Consider the following 14,709-nt stretch of genomic DNA (forward strand, 5'->3'; position numbering starts at 1 on the left):
ATATTTTTCACGCTACCGAGTAGCTAGTAATCACAAAGACACATAACTTCATAGAATATCAACAAATATCCTTACAAGATTCACGTTCTTTTTTTTTGTAAAATTTGGTGCAGCTGACACAGACGCTGTACTTGTGACATGAAGTCACACAACAACAACAGTTTACTGAAACTTTCGAGGGTAAGAAGGAAAGCGTGAAACATAACGGCAGGTTTCGCAGCGGCTTCTCGGAGCGAGTGGGAGAGGGGAAGTAAAAGCGAGCTGAACATCGCGGCACCCGCGACTGTATACAGCCTGTCGAGTCATACGCCGCCAAACACTTCGGCCCCACCGAGTCTGAAGACGATCCAGAGAATCCCATTCGCGACTTTTGAGGCCCGCACTTATGCAACGTCGCTTTCAACGAACGCTTCGCCGTAAACGCGAGCGCCGGGCGCGCTGGTTGAACGCCCTCTTTCTGCCGTCTTAGTTTGGCTTCGCTGCGCGTTCTGAACGGAAGAGGGACCCAAGAGCCCCAACGCCTAGTGTTCCTGTATATGCTCCCGCATATACAGGAACACTACCAACGCCTTACAACGCCTCACTGTATCTTTAGCGACTCCTGCTCTCAGCATGAACGCACGGCACGAGCGCACCACACATGAAACATTCCACTAAGGCGAGTAGCTTAGCGACCATTTTACGGATTAGTTTGTTTTGCCCGCACATTCGTGGAATTATTTCGTGGGGTGCTCATAGAGCTGCAGCCGACAATTCTGCGGCCGCGCAACGCATCGGGTACATGAGCTCGGGCGACTGGATACCGGAGCATTCGTTGCCATTTGCGTCCAGTCAAGCCGGCGGAAAGAGGGGTGTCTTCAGGCGTATGACCCCCCCCCCCCCCACTGGGCCCTTGCACCCGGGGCCCACGGCCCCCCGGCCCCCCCTGTTGCTACGCCACTGCAACCACCACATGAGGTCTGGAGCGTTTGTTCTAGATACTGCGGGTACAGCACAGGTAGCCACAGAGTGATGGTTCAGCAGTGTAAAAGTGGCATCGCTCATGATGTTTTTAACTTGGTATCCTCTTCGGCAGTTGTACTTGTACCCCCATTCTGTATGTGGGGCATTGACGTCTCCACCCGCGAGAATAGGAATTCCCGGGTACGTAGACCGGAGATGGGCTATCCACCCCAAGTTCAAACGTGTGCGCTGCGGTCTGGCGTAGAATACTTAATACTTAATGCTTAAGCACATCTAGATTTGCAGCTGCGGTGATAGCCCATGAGTGCGCATTGCAAAGTCGCTAGTGAAATAATTGTGTGCACCTTAACGAATTCGATAGTGGAAAATCAGAATCCGTCCACGACAGCGTCTCTAGTAGACGCTGTGCGATGTTCGGACGTTAACAATGTGTGCCGACTGAAGAAAGGCTGCCCCGAAGTACTTTTGATGATGAGGCTAGCTTCTTTACTCCGTAAAATGAAGAAAAAAGAAACAGAAAAGGAAAAGAAAAAAAAAGAACCGCATCAAAAGCCCACAATCAACCATTGCTCGTCGCGACTAAATGCTCTTAGCATGACGAGTAATTTCTAGGCGACGAGCGAATACGCTTGATCAAGAACACTGATAACACCGGCGGGACAAGCATTGTGGCGAAGTTCAATGCGCAGGGATAGCTTTTATTTTTTTTATTTTGTTTGGTTGACGTCACCACGCGTCACCGTGGAAAGTTTGAAAAGTTTAAGGTTAGTACGCCACGTGGTGGCACTCACGCGAACTAAACCCTCATGTCTGGAAAAGCTGGATACGATATGCCACTACAGTCATAACTTCTTGGAGGGCAGAATTTTGGTTTAGTTGGTTTGATAGAGTTATCGGGACCATAACGCTTAGGTGACGCGGACAAGGAAGAATGGCTAGGACGGGCACCCGTCTTTGTCGTTCTCCCTTGCTGCGTGCTTCCTTTCTTTCAAACCATACTCACTTCGAAAAGATCAATCTTTCGTTTATTTATGAATCGTTCCAGCTGATGCCATGCGCCGGTTACGTACAGTAGGTATTCGGGCCCGAGCTTGTGGCGCCAAAATCAACTCTGAATGCTTTTTCAAGCATAAAGAGAAAATTGACGTAACTAAATTAACTTGGTAGCCTATGCCAAAAAAGTCACTCGAGAGACCAAGACTACCAGGGGTTGCAAAAAAAAAGCATAAACAGCAGCTTGTTAACTGCCGTCGTCATGGTGTTTACCAGATACGTCTGTTCTGACAGCGTCTCCATATGTAGGACAAACGGGGCTTTGTGTTATTTGCCGCATGGCCGAACGCTTAAACAAGGTCAGTAAGCAGGCAAGAAATAACCAGTTGTCATCGCATTGCATCGAATGCGGCTGTGAACCCCTTTTTTAACGATTTCACCATATATTTACAAAGTACCATGATGAGCGCGCACGACTGATATTCAAAGTCTTCCTCGTCGAAAGAAGTGGCGATGCATGCGTGTAGTATAAGCCAACCTTCCATTTCACTGCTTCCGAAGAAATCATTCCTATCGGAACAATTTCGTTGCATATTCCTTTCATGCATGCTCACGTCTTTATTATTAATATTTTTTTGCTTCTATAGTTGAGCTGAGCACTATACTAGATGCGGGTTGAAAGAACAAATATTTGGTTTTTTTAGTCAGTGCCGCTGTCTGTCCTGTTCTCATGTCTTGTTATTTGGCGCTGTTTGTGCTCAAGTCATGAACCAGCTATCTCAAATACGTAGCTTCTGGAGAAACAACTGACGCTGCCGTGATGGTGTACGCATGAGATTGTCGGGAAGCGGTAGCTTAGCTAGACTGCGCATCTGTCTAGGAGAGCCAACATACCGTGACCACGCGTCGGACTAGCAGTGTATCACGTGTCGCAGTGGTTAATTGTTTACTAAAACACAGTGTAAAAGGCTGCTTTTATTGCTATTATGTGAAAACATTATTAGAACACCTGCTGGGTTCTGCACTTCAGTCTGCTGTGCTGGGAAACTGAGATTCGATCCCTGCATTGGGCACGTAATGATTTTTTTTACATACCCAGTGATCCATTATGGTCTGACGGTTGTTTTCGAAACGGATTCCCTCGGTACATCAGCTCAGCGCTCTAGCCATTCAACTATTCACTACCTAGTGACGAAAGGTGTGAACTACTCGGCAAGAGACCACCACCACCACCACCACCGCCACCACCGCCACCACCACCACCATTATTTGTGCGCAAATGACTGTTTTGTGCCATGTCGCGTCCAAACAAGCCCCTCGCGCCCACCACAACCACCACCACCACCACCACCACCACCACCACCACCACCAGCGCCCTCTAGAAAACTCGCATATATAGTTGGTGATGCGAAATTTTCTTTTAGGCCATATTGTAAAAAAAATTGCTATTGTCATTGGCTTTCGGGTTGCTTGGTTTGTAATTTTTATGTACCACGCCACTTGCCGCCTTATTGTTTGCCAATATTCGGTTAGGCAGCCGGCGGCCTTCGTTATTGTTCTATTGCCTGCCGAGATCCCTTTCGTCAACGACATCGAGAACTACGACATTTTCGGAGGCTTTCATTCTGTTGATTTCGGGTTAGTACTCTGAAGACCCCGGTGACACCGCGTACTGAACGCGCAAAACATCAGGCATTTTGCGGTTCGCTCGAAAAGATAAGAGTTTGGTTTTACATTGTGATTTTATGCTTTGTTAAACCAGCTGTTTACGCCGAATAAGCTTTGAGATTATTTCTAGAAGACCATCTACCGTGCACTCTAGCTTGGAAGTTCTTATTGTTTGTTTAAGAAGCGTGCGTTACTTGTGCAGCTGTTGCGCCGAAAAAGTTTAGCAACTGCAATTATAACTGTCTCACTCAGCATCAGCAAACTTGCGCTGAACGGCTGTCAGCTGATTGCATTTTTAAACAAGGTAAAAAAGTTTAATCAGCGGGCGCTTCACTTGTCTCACTAACTGACAGGCAAGGCAGCAGCATGGCCTTGGTCTCAGGCAGGCATCGAAACTTGTCTGTCCTGCTGTTATTAAAAATGATTTCGTCCAAGTCTAGAAAGCGACTGGTCACATTCACCCAATCAGTTATGATTGCAAGCGAAAGGAGCATTCGGAGCATTGTCGGCAAAGGACGTCATTTGTGAACGCCATTTTTTTACCTCGCTCTCTTTCTTTCTGGGTCACTTGTTTCGACGTCGAGTGCTACTACAGAAGCGGTATATTCTGCTGCACAGACTGAGAGCGAAATGCTAAGAGGGAAAGCGTGAAATCAACAACGCGCTGAGGTAATTTCCCGACATCACTGATTTTGCCGCAGTTTCCCTCTCATCTCACGCCAGTGTTTTCGACATATCGTAGCCAAAGCTGCACTCTAATACGGGAGCCTCCTGAAACGCCTCAACTATGGCAGGAAAAAAAAATAGGACGCTTAATTGGTTTGCTCTCCGGCGGTGAGCTCAGTACTCAGGTGTTCGCACGCAGCTACGTGCCCTTGGTCGCGTACCTCACTCCACTAGCACTGATGATCCGACTTGCACCATTCCCATCGTTTGTCGTCAGAGTAACTATACCCTAATTATTTGCTTCTGGCGTCATTTCTGAGAAATCCTTGAGGCATTCTGCATGGTCTACCGTTTCTGCGCATATGGCCATCCACGGGCAAGCGAAATTTTTGTAACTGTGCACATCGGCTCCGCGAAGGAGGCTGTCTTCTTTTCATAACCACGTTACATCAGTCAGCCAGGAGTGCCCAGAAGTGTCCATCCTTTGTAATCATTCTGCACCATTACAACCTGGCCACGTTGACGAGTCAACCGCAACGATTATCAAGACCGGTTGCTCCAAAGCTCGAAGCCAGATTCATTCATATTTTCCCATTGGCAAAACGTATATCCATACGCTAACGCCACATTGATAGATTAAAGTGTCGAGCTGCATTTTTTTGTGTTTCGCTGCTTTGCCGACGGACATTGCTGTGTCACTAGAGACTTCCATGTTCATGCAAGGGGACTGCCCTTCGTACGGCTGTGGGCAGAGATAACTGAGTTTTGCAAGGTTTTACCGCTCTTCTCTTTTCATTAACGTGGCTCTTCGTCTTAAATCATCGTAAAAAAGAGGCAGCCAGCAGATACAGAAAAAAAAAACGATAGGAGTCCTGTTTTTTAGGAATCGCGCACAATGTTCTTTCTATCACCGATGGGGAAAAGTAGACGGAAAAGCACCACCATGAGATTAATTGTCTTGGCGATCTGCTTGCTGCTCGATATCTCCGCTCGATGCTCGCTAGCAGAGAATGTTACGGGTGGCGCCGATGAGAAATCTGCGCTGTCGACACCAGTGAGAGCAGCTGCCGCAGATGCAGATAATAACACTGCTGACATCACACAAGGGCTACAAAACATGATGACCAGCCTCTTCGCCAGCGTACCACCGTCTCTGATGCGGAAGCTTTACGGGGCCAACATTCGGCAACAGTGCAGATTGGCCCTTCTCCGTACGGTGGCCGCCTTCAAGAAACCGGAGCCATGGGCACTCAGACGTAAGTGAACACGCCTTTTCCCCTGTATATCGTGGTTGGTAAGTGAGCGGCGAAACTACAGGAAGTACGTGCGGTACTGTCGTTGAGACAACCAGTGCACCAAATCGTAGCAAAAAGAAAGTATACGTCGAGCCTGTCATAAGAAGCCTGGATATCGTCGCAAATATTGCGTTCGGTGTGGAGCTAAGGGGCACAGCTACTACTTCTTATGCGTTACTTTTTGTCCTCAGCGGTGGACCATGCACAGCTGTTTCGCCCCCCTCCCCCATTCTGTAGAATAATAATATTTACTTCTGTGCCACCACGATGTCGCTCTTACACTTTTATTTACGATCATTCACGTGCACTGTTGCTTCAGCAGGCAGCGCAGCAGTGGAGCATGCAGGCCTGTGATAGACAAAGCTTTCACCGTCCTGTAACGCATGAAATGAACAACCACTGTCACTTCTTTTTAGCGAGTATCTTCAACCATATCTTCCCTTTCTGTCGTCGCTTTCTTAATCTGGGCAGGAACCAAGCCTCATGAAACAATTCAATTCCTTAGAAGGTAACGTTTCGTCTCGTTGCTCCTTTATCATCCTCACAGAGGTGAAAACGTGACATGACTGCACACACTTCGAGCTGCAAAGAACATGTACGTTTCTGCATAGTCTTTGCACCAAAAACTGTGTAGCGCTGACAAAATTTGTGCCTGGCTTAGAGCAGGGACAATGATTCTTGCGGTGACGTCCTGGGAACCGATAGTGGGTCCAACAACAGGGTTCGCGACGAGGTTTTCTATATTTTAAGGAGGATGCGTAAAAAAATTGAAAGTTTCTAGTGTCGTCTCCACGACGTACCAGAAGTGTTCAATTGTCCGTGAAACTCTGTGACACTGACCAACTCTGTGAAACGTTTGACTTAGCGCTGCTGCAGCGAAAGCGAAGCCCTGAGGGCAGTTCGGTGTACACGAGTCCCGTCAACACACCAGCCGAAAACACGAACCTCCCAGATTTCTTTTTTGCAATTGTGGGCATTTAGTAGGTAAAACTAAATGCAACTATAAAATATTGTGCGCGAAAAACATGTTTTGTCTGCTTGAGAATTGTTTGAATGCTACCCTTTAGGGAAAATAAAATGCACAAGAAAAAAAATCGCGAACGCTGATACTTAATTCAAAGGAAGTGGGAACTTTGTCTCACAAACTTAGAAAGAGTGTGCTTTACTATGCACTAACCATTGAAGGCCCCAACCTTATTTTTGATCTGGTTATAATGCGGGCAGAAAAGCAAATTTGGGGCACTTTTTAAAGTTTAAAATAAATGTTTGATTAGTCCACGGTTGTTTTGTTAATAATTTTTGGCATAATTATGTCCTAATAATTGTCTAAAATATTTTGGCACGGAACAACCACAAGATATTAGAGAAAAACGATCCCACAGTTTCAAAACTTGAAGTTTTGTCGCGATTTCAATTGTAAATTCCGCATTCAGGGGGTTCACTTAAAATGATGAAAAGTTCCGTATTGCATAGGACATCTATCAGTTTGTTTCAAAATGTGTACTTTAAGTAATTTTTGCTGTGTTGAAGAAAAATTTTGAACTTTGGTCCTACTCTATTCAGCGCCGTTGGCTAGCAGTTCATCTTCACTGCAATACACGTTTTGATGTGGTGATAAAGATTGCGTACTGACATTATGTTTTTCTCGGGGGATTGCTACAGAAGTGCTTGAGGCTGCCCTGGCTCAGTTTATTTAGCCACATCTAATTCATGTGTCGAGGAATAGGAAGTCAGCCCCACACCGATCACGGATAGGGGACGTTGTATTAAAGTGGAAAGTTAGGCGAGTTGGTATACATTCGTAATGGGAACAGCGCGAACAAGACGACAACGCAGTGAAACGACATCCTTTCATCTAGGGAAAGGCTCGTCCAGTGTTCTTTCACTCCGTCATCGTCTTGTTCGTGCTGTTCCCATTATGAATGTAGAGGACGCTGGATGAAATCGGTGGAATTGTGTACCTGCGACTGATACGTCTCTTTAAAACCGTGACGTTAGTTTGATTTCTTTTTTTTGCTTGTATAACGTGTTTCAATACGCATATGACCATGATCCTTTTGACTTTTTTCTTTTGCCCATTCTAATAGCTGGTCGCGATGTGGTCTCTGTAAGTCCTTTGAAGGCTTGCCCTAGCCACTGAACTCTTGACGATGCTACCAATGCCATTGCAAGCACTTTTACTATGCGAAGAGTAAAAAAAAAAGTTCGACGATTACGATACTCCCTAATGGGAAATTTGAGTGCAGCTGTACACGTGTTTTCATTTCGCGATATACTGAGGCAAAGTATTTTAAACCAATATCACCGCACCGACTGGCAGTGGGCCGGTGCCATCAGCGCCTTTGCAGAGGGAGAGCAAGTATGGGAACGCTGGCATGATGAGTGGCATCGGAGCCAGCTGTGGAAGACGACGACGACGAACGCGCGAGCAGTGGCACGAGTGCGTTCGTGCGGTTACGCCCAGGGACGGCGGCGCTCAACGTTTAGAATATTCTTCCGGCTCTTGTATAGAGACGAAGCTCCAATAGAATAGTAGCATAGTTTACTAATTCCGTGAAACTGTTGTTTTGTGAATCTTGAAAAATTCAGCTCAGAACGCTGACACTGTGGTTTGTTTTAGGCAGTGTGTAGTGATCACAGATATCATCACCGCTTTCATCCGGGTGGAAGTATGTGCCTGTAGCACAGGCTGCAGCCCGTTCGTTCGTCCAATGAAAAGACGGGAGCATACTGAATAACGTAGTGGTAATTTTCTGCGAAATCTACGAAAACAATGACCTCGCCTTTTTTGCTAATAGTGTTTGGATCCCGCTATAATTTTACATGTTGTTTGCTTATCAAATGATCTACTTTCAAATCCTGACTACTGAATAAACGAAGCACGGAAATATCAAACATTCTACGACGCTCCCGTGACACAAACGTTGTCGGTGCACAGGTTATGTTTTTCGCCACTCCAACGCGTATACGGCAATGAACGCGCGCTGTTAACATTGCGGTATGAAATATGTACCAAAGTTCAATTTCTTTTGCCTCAAACAAATTACTCTGATTAAGCTTTCTGAAACAATCTATTACGCGTTCTTCTATGCTAATGATCTGGACAAAAGACTGCCAAGAATAATGAACATAGCAACTATGGATGAATGAACTGTTTATGAAAACAACAAAAATGCCTCAAATTGGCCGGTTAGCCAGCTTATACGTAGATCAAAAAATAAATTGAGGGCCTACAAAGGAGAGTGCATAGTAAAGTACAATTTTCAAAGTTAATAAGACAATATGTTCGCCTTCTTTGAATTGAACTTCAGTTTTCGCGAATTTTGTCTTGTGCACTATATTTTCATAACAGTCAGAATTCAAACGGCGCTGCAGACAAAAAGCTTAGTTGCAAAAATATTTTGGCAATGCATTATCTTGGACCTACTAAATGCCCCCAATTTTTAACGAGAAATTGGAGACGTCGAATTTGCCGGCTGGTGCATTTAGGGTAGAATGTGGAACCGACCGCGATCGCTTGGGGAACCCACGAACGATGGAGGTGCCAGTATCTGGGGAAAAATTGTCGTTTTGGCACTACTTCGTTGCTAGGAGTGTGATGAAATAATTATGGTTGAAATGTTATATAGCGCTTTCCGATATTAGCAAGCAGGCACACCACATGCTTTCTTTAATATTTCATGGGCTTTAAGACACAGAAAAAGAAATGGTTGCGTAGCAAGTAGAAAGTTTGAGGCTGCTGAATTAGATGTTTCCTAGAATGCTTAAGAACTTTCTTTTCGGAATTTTCGCCATATGCAGTTAATACTCACGAAGTTTTCAAACAACACTGACTAATTATGCAATTAAGCAGATTAACAAATAGTGTGATTCTTCTATACAATAGCGAAGAACATGCATTTGGTCTCATCCTTGTATTGAGCGCCTCGGCATATTTTCAATCATTGACTAAGGTTAGCTGAAACACCCTGTATCGCCGAGAAGTCCTTTCTTTGCGCTTCGCAGTGACGTCGACATCTTACGTTCTTCGCTGGTGATTTGGTCAACATCCTCGGACACTCCATCAGATGTGGGCATTGTGAACTTGGTCTTTCCTTGTCACTCTACTCACTTTATCGACAGAACTTGTCCAACAACATGTATAGCACTTTAGTGGAACCCGCAGTGTTCCTCGTGCGTCCAACCTGTCGTACGTATCGCCGCTCCTGCATGGCTTCGCAAAGATCAGCTACTCGTCCTTTTCCTTGACGCTGTGATGTAGTGATGAACAAACTGCACCCTTTGCGCGTGGTGTGTAACAGCCCTGGGCGTGCATATGAGCATCAAGCGAACATTTGTGCGAGATTCGTCTGACCAAGGAACGTTCATGGCACCCTGGACAATCATAACCTGGCTGCCGTTATAGTGACCTTCAGTGGTCAGTGGTGGACGACTGAAAGATAACGGGCTGTTCGGTGTGGCAGACACGGTGTTCTCGTGGACGAACATATTAGCGGAAGTTAGCTGTGGTCCCCTTGATGCCGCGTCAGTGGGAATCACAGCAGGCCAGATATACATGCTGCCGCAGGTGGCTTCCCTTTGCTACGATTCAAGCTTCTTTCGCCATCTCGTTCTCGTGATCTGCGTGGTAAAGGAGTAGGACATCAACGCCCCCTTCATACGGGGCTTCACAGACATGGTATGCTTAGAAACTGAGATGTGCGTCACTGTAGTGCAGTGTTAGTTACAGATCTTGCCCATTTATTTCTCGAAAGCCATCAGCTGCTATATAAGAAAAAAAAAGCTCGTTTGCATTGAAGCTTGACCTCTCATGTCTCACTCCTCGGCTTTGCGCATCGAAATGGCCGCTCCTCTATACATTTCAGTTGACACATAGACACTACGTATCAGAATCGCCTTTGCTATAGCCACCAAAGTACATGGTAGATTTCACGATAGCTTACTGGGCTCCAGCCGACGAGTGCCGCAGGCGCTTGCAAGAAATAGGCTCTGAATTGAGTTTTATCCTCCTGAAATTTGATGCAACAAACCAAAAAGACGCGCTGCATCGAATTCCTCTTGGTGTCGTCGTTCACTTGACACTATGTGCATTGCACCATACTTTTCAGCTGTACGCGTGACAGCTGCAGACGCTGACCACGCTGCAGGCACACATCGGCAGGCAGGCAGTGGTCTCGTGAGCGCGTGGCAGCCAGAATAGCTATGCGGGTGTACGGACTATTTGCGAAGAACTAGACTGGCTCTTGGCTTTGCGCTCACCAAGAGCAATGGCTTGAGGAGCACAGGAAACAACGTGCAAACGAAATGTCACAAGTGATATGTAGAGGCATGCGCTGATCCTGTGCAGCGACATGGTTTCTAACCGTGGTCACCTCGTCAAAGGTAGCCAGTGCATTTGAGCATCGATCTGTCATTTGCAGCAACACTTGCGCGCATGATGGAGTGTAATCGGCAATATTATGCTGCTGTAAACGTCACTAAGCATTTACAAATTAATTAATTCAAATTTTGACATAGTGACCTCGAGGTAACTCAAGTAAAAATTGGCGCAAGGGCGACGTTTTCAAGATTTCGTGTTGTGTTTTATTAATGGTTACATTGCCCTCGTCTCACGTTCACCACATTCGTGCCTATATGCTTCGTTGCTTCGATGTTGTGTTGCATGTTATTAGCCCCACACGTTCGTAGCGCTTCCTCTCTCCAGAGGATGCCGCTGCGATCATTATTTTGAATAGCACATGCCTCTAGGCCCTTGTGGTTCAAGGGCTCTGGCGAGGCAGTAGTGCTGTAAGCAATTTAACATCTCGCATATTTTAAACAATGCATCATTCTTTTACGATTGATTTTATTGTTCATAGTATTCGTCATCTGTCATCGCCATAATTTTATAGCACGTAGATTTTACGCACTGCACAGCGACTATTTTTAGGCCACTTTACAGCCAAGTCACATCTTCCAGAATACATCCTTAACACTACCACTAGTCATGGCGCTCTTTGGCCAAACCTGGCCCTTGCGCCACAAAACACTACACATCATCATTCGTGCATTCGTTGAGCGATTAATAAAGAGTACGTGTTTTGGCGAGTTAAGTCCGTTCCGCCAAAAAGCCGCACGTAATATAAAGGCACTGGTAGATGCCAATGGAGGAAGCGCGCGCATTTTTTGTTCGGTGTAATCGCGTGACCCTAGAATAAAAGCACCATTCTCGAGCAAACGACTTTTAAAAGACAGCCGACTTGCATTATTGGAAATACATTCGTGCTAGAATTTCCGCGGATGGTCAGCACGTGGGTTATGTTCGTTACATGCGGCCTGTTACCCATTCAACATGGTAGGTAAACGTTTTACTTAATGTAGCACGTTCTTTGCCTCGAATAGCAAGGAAGGTGAGATCGATATCTTTTGTCTATTAAGCAGCATTCGTCACTGACTACAAATGAGCGGAAAGAACCTGTCGCGCCATCGAGAGCTTGAACGCAAACGGTCTTCTTTCTTTTCTGTCTTTTTTTTTGACATCATTGTACAGTGACACTGAGCCGTCATTCTTTACGAGCGCAGCTGCAGTCACCGCTGGGCACTCAAATAGATCGACGCTCCGTAATGGAACTGGAAATTGCAAAAGCAACCGCTTTACGTCAGAGCGACATTTGATTGCACTTAATCCGCTCACTGCGGTCATACGGTCACCGCTGTCGCGCATCGTACTGTGCGCCGCTATGCTGCTTGAAGCCGCATCATCTGAAAAGACCCTTTCTGCCTGGTGATGTCGCGCTCGCTGCGCTGAATATCTCCGTTTAGAATGACCACCCGGAATGTTTACCATCTGGAGATTTGTTAAATGGCGTCTCACTGGAGAGGTTGCAAGCAGTACGCCTCGAGCCACTGCAGTTCACTTCTATGTAAAAAAATCATAAATAAATAAACAAACAAACAAATAAATAAATAAAAACATTTCAATAAAAATAAAAATGAAGATAATAAAACAGAAAGGATGCCATAGCGCGCCCGAGCACTGACACGTGCAAGAAAAAAAGAAAGAAAGCAAGAAAAAAGACATTAACAACGAAGGCATGGGATTGCATAAACTGGGCCCTTGCATTTTGAGCGTCTGAAATTCATCAGATGGTGAAATGAGCCCGGCGTTCTCCTCTCCCAGAGCGCATTCGATTACGTGGCCTACATTCGGTGCGCGGGAAGACGGTGCGCATCAAACCGCCGCCCTTCTCGGCTCATCCTCGCACGATTATCCCTCGCACCCACAGCATGTACCGTGCGCGGGGCGCAATGAGATCTTGTCGCACTTGGACTTTATACTGAACGGCGATGGTGACGGCGCGAAAATTCGCCGGAAGTGTCCATATAAGTGTCATCGCAATAAGAGAGACAGCAAAAGTAAATCGTGACATGTGTTGTCACAGCAACGGCAGTCTAGGCCTCTGGTAATCTTGCGCGTTGTTTCAAACATTGTAAAAGCAGCCAAACACCTGCCGTGGTGGCGTAGTGACTTTGCTCTGCTAGGCGCGGGATCAAATCCAGGTTGCGACGGCCGCATTTAGATGGGGGCGATATGCAGAAACACCCGTGTACCGTGCATTTGGTGCACGTTAAAGAACTCCAGATGGTAAAAATTAAAATGTAACCCCCCTACTACGGTGTGCCTTACAATCAGATCGTGGGTTTGACACGTAATATTGCAGAATTTAATTTTTAAACAAACAGTAGATGACATTGCAAGTGCTGTTTGCTCGCGGAGCGGCGCTGACCATGCAAACTGTGCAAACGTAAACAGCTATAGCCGTCACATCTTAATAAAAAAATTCTGGGGTTTTACCTGACAAAAGCACAATATGATTATGAGGCAGGCCGTACATAGGGCGTCCCAGCTAACTTTAGTCAGGCTGTATAAAGAAAAGGAAGATATAAGAATGCGTAGCAAGACGCCATATGTTCTGTTGTCAGACCTCTGATGACCTAGCACTGAATGTTTTAATAATATTATTTGGGATTTTACGTGCCAAAACCACTTTCTGATTATGAGGCACGCCGTAGTGGAGGACTCCGGAAATTTTGACCACCTGGGGTTCTTTAACGTGCACCTAAATCTAAGCACACGGGTGTTTTCGCATTTCGCCCCCATCGAAATGCGGCCGCCGTGGCCGGCATTCGATCCCGCGACCTCGTGCTCAGCAGCCCAACACCATAGCCACTGAGCAACCACGACGGGTCACTGAATGTTTTATAATCGTACCTTGCAATGTGTTTTTGCTATCATTTCTTTTTCGTTAAGCAGCTTGGCTATCGTTAGCTGGGACACACGGTATAGTGGGGGACTGCCGAATAATTTCGGCCACCTTGCTTTCTTTAACTAGCACCCAATGCCCGGTACACGGGCATTCTTGCATTTCGTACCTTCAGATCTTTATAGACTGAGGACGGGAAATCAAGGCAGGCTTTTTGTTTCCCCTCGGTGTGTCTGCGAAAGTTTATCTCACAGAACGACAGTGTGGTCATACCCTGCGTAACCTTAACGTGGCCGTGGAAATGCAGTGTTCGACGCTACGGGCAAATACCCGACGGGCGTGCTACAAGTTACCCGCGTCGACCTAGGAGCTTTCGACGAGTGCATCGAGACGGAGGTGCGGGACGGCTCTGGAAATGTGAGCTCACGTGGCCAGTACTGCAATTTGCAGATCCAGCCCAAGAAGGACGCTCTTGGACCGAAGGAGATGGAATTCTTATCGGCCATGGTGCATCCTAAGGTAATGTAATCCTACTATCCGGTGCTGTATCTACGGGTAACCGATGTTCTATCACAAACATTCTGCCCCAAAGAAGACTTTCTACTTTTCCGCCAGTTTCGCTTTAGGCGAAAGGGTTGTCGGGCCGCTGCCATGCATGTACAGGACGATTCATTTAATTTAATTAAAGGTGGCATGAGACAGATATGATTGAATTGTTACATTTACGCTCCTACGCTCCTGCGATGACGACCGCTCTAAGAATGGCTCAGTGGACTTATGTGAAAAGTAGCAAACTAAAATATGCCCTAATTATTCTCTCACGGCAGAGTCGAGCTGACGTACCATCGACTTGATTTACAATAGATTGCCATGTACTTAAA

At 46.1% G+C, this 14,709-nt stretch overlaps 1 protein-coding gene across 1 annotated transcript in view; it reads left to right on the forward strand.

Moving 5' to 3' along the window:
* The first annotated feature begins 5,342 nt into the window (after positions 1-5,342).
* The window catches only part of LOC135917111 (nose resistant to fluoxetine protein 6-like), a 55,734-nt gene continuing 46,367 nt past the window's right edge, over positions 5,343-14,709 (forward strand). Inside the window, exons 1-2 of the mRNA XM_070528759.1 lie at positions 5,343-5,546; positions 14,136-14,347. Of these exons, the coding sequence (XP_070384860.1) occupies positions 5,408-5,546; positions 14,136-14,347 (351 nt within the window). The 5' untranslated portion in view covers positions 5,343-5,407. The remainder of the gene's footprint in view (positions 5,547-14,135; positions 14,348-14,709) is intronic.

Source organism: Dermacentor albipictus, unplaced genomic scaffold (assembly GCF_038994185.2).
Source record: "Dermacentor albipictus isolate Rhodes 1998 colony unplaced genomic scaffold, USDA_Dalb.pri_finalv2 scaffold_14, whole genome shotgun sequence".
NCBI lineage: Eukaryota > Metazoa > Arthropoda > Arachnida > Ixodida > Ixodidae > Dermacentor > Dermacentor albipictus.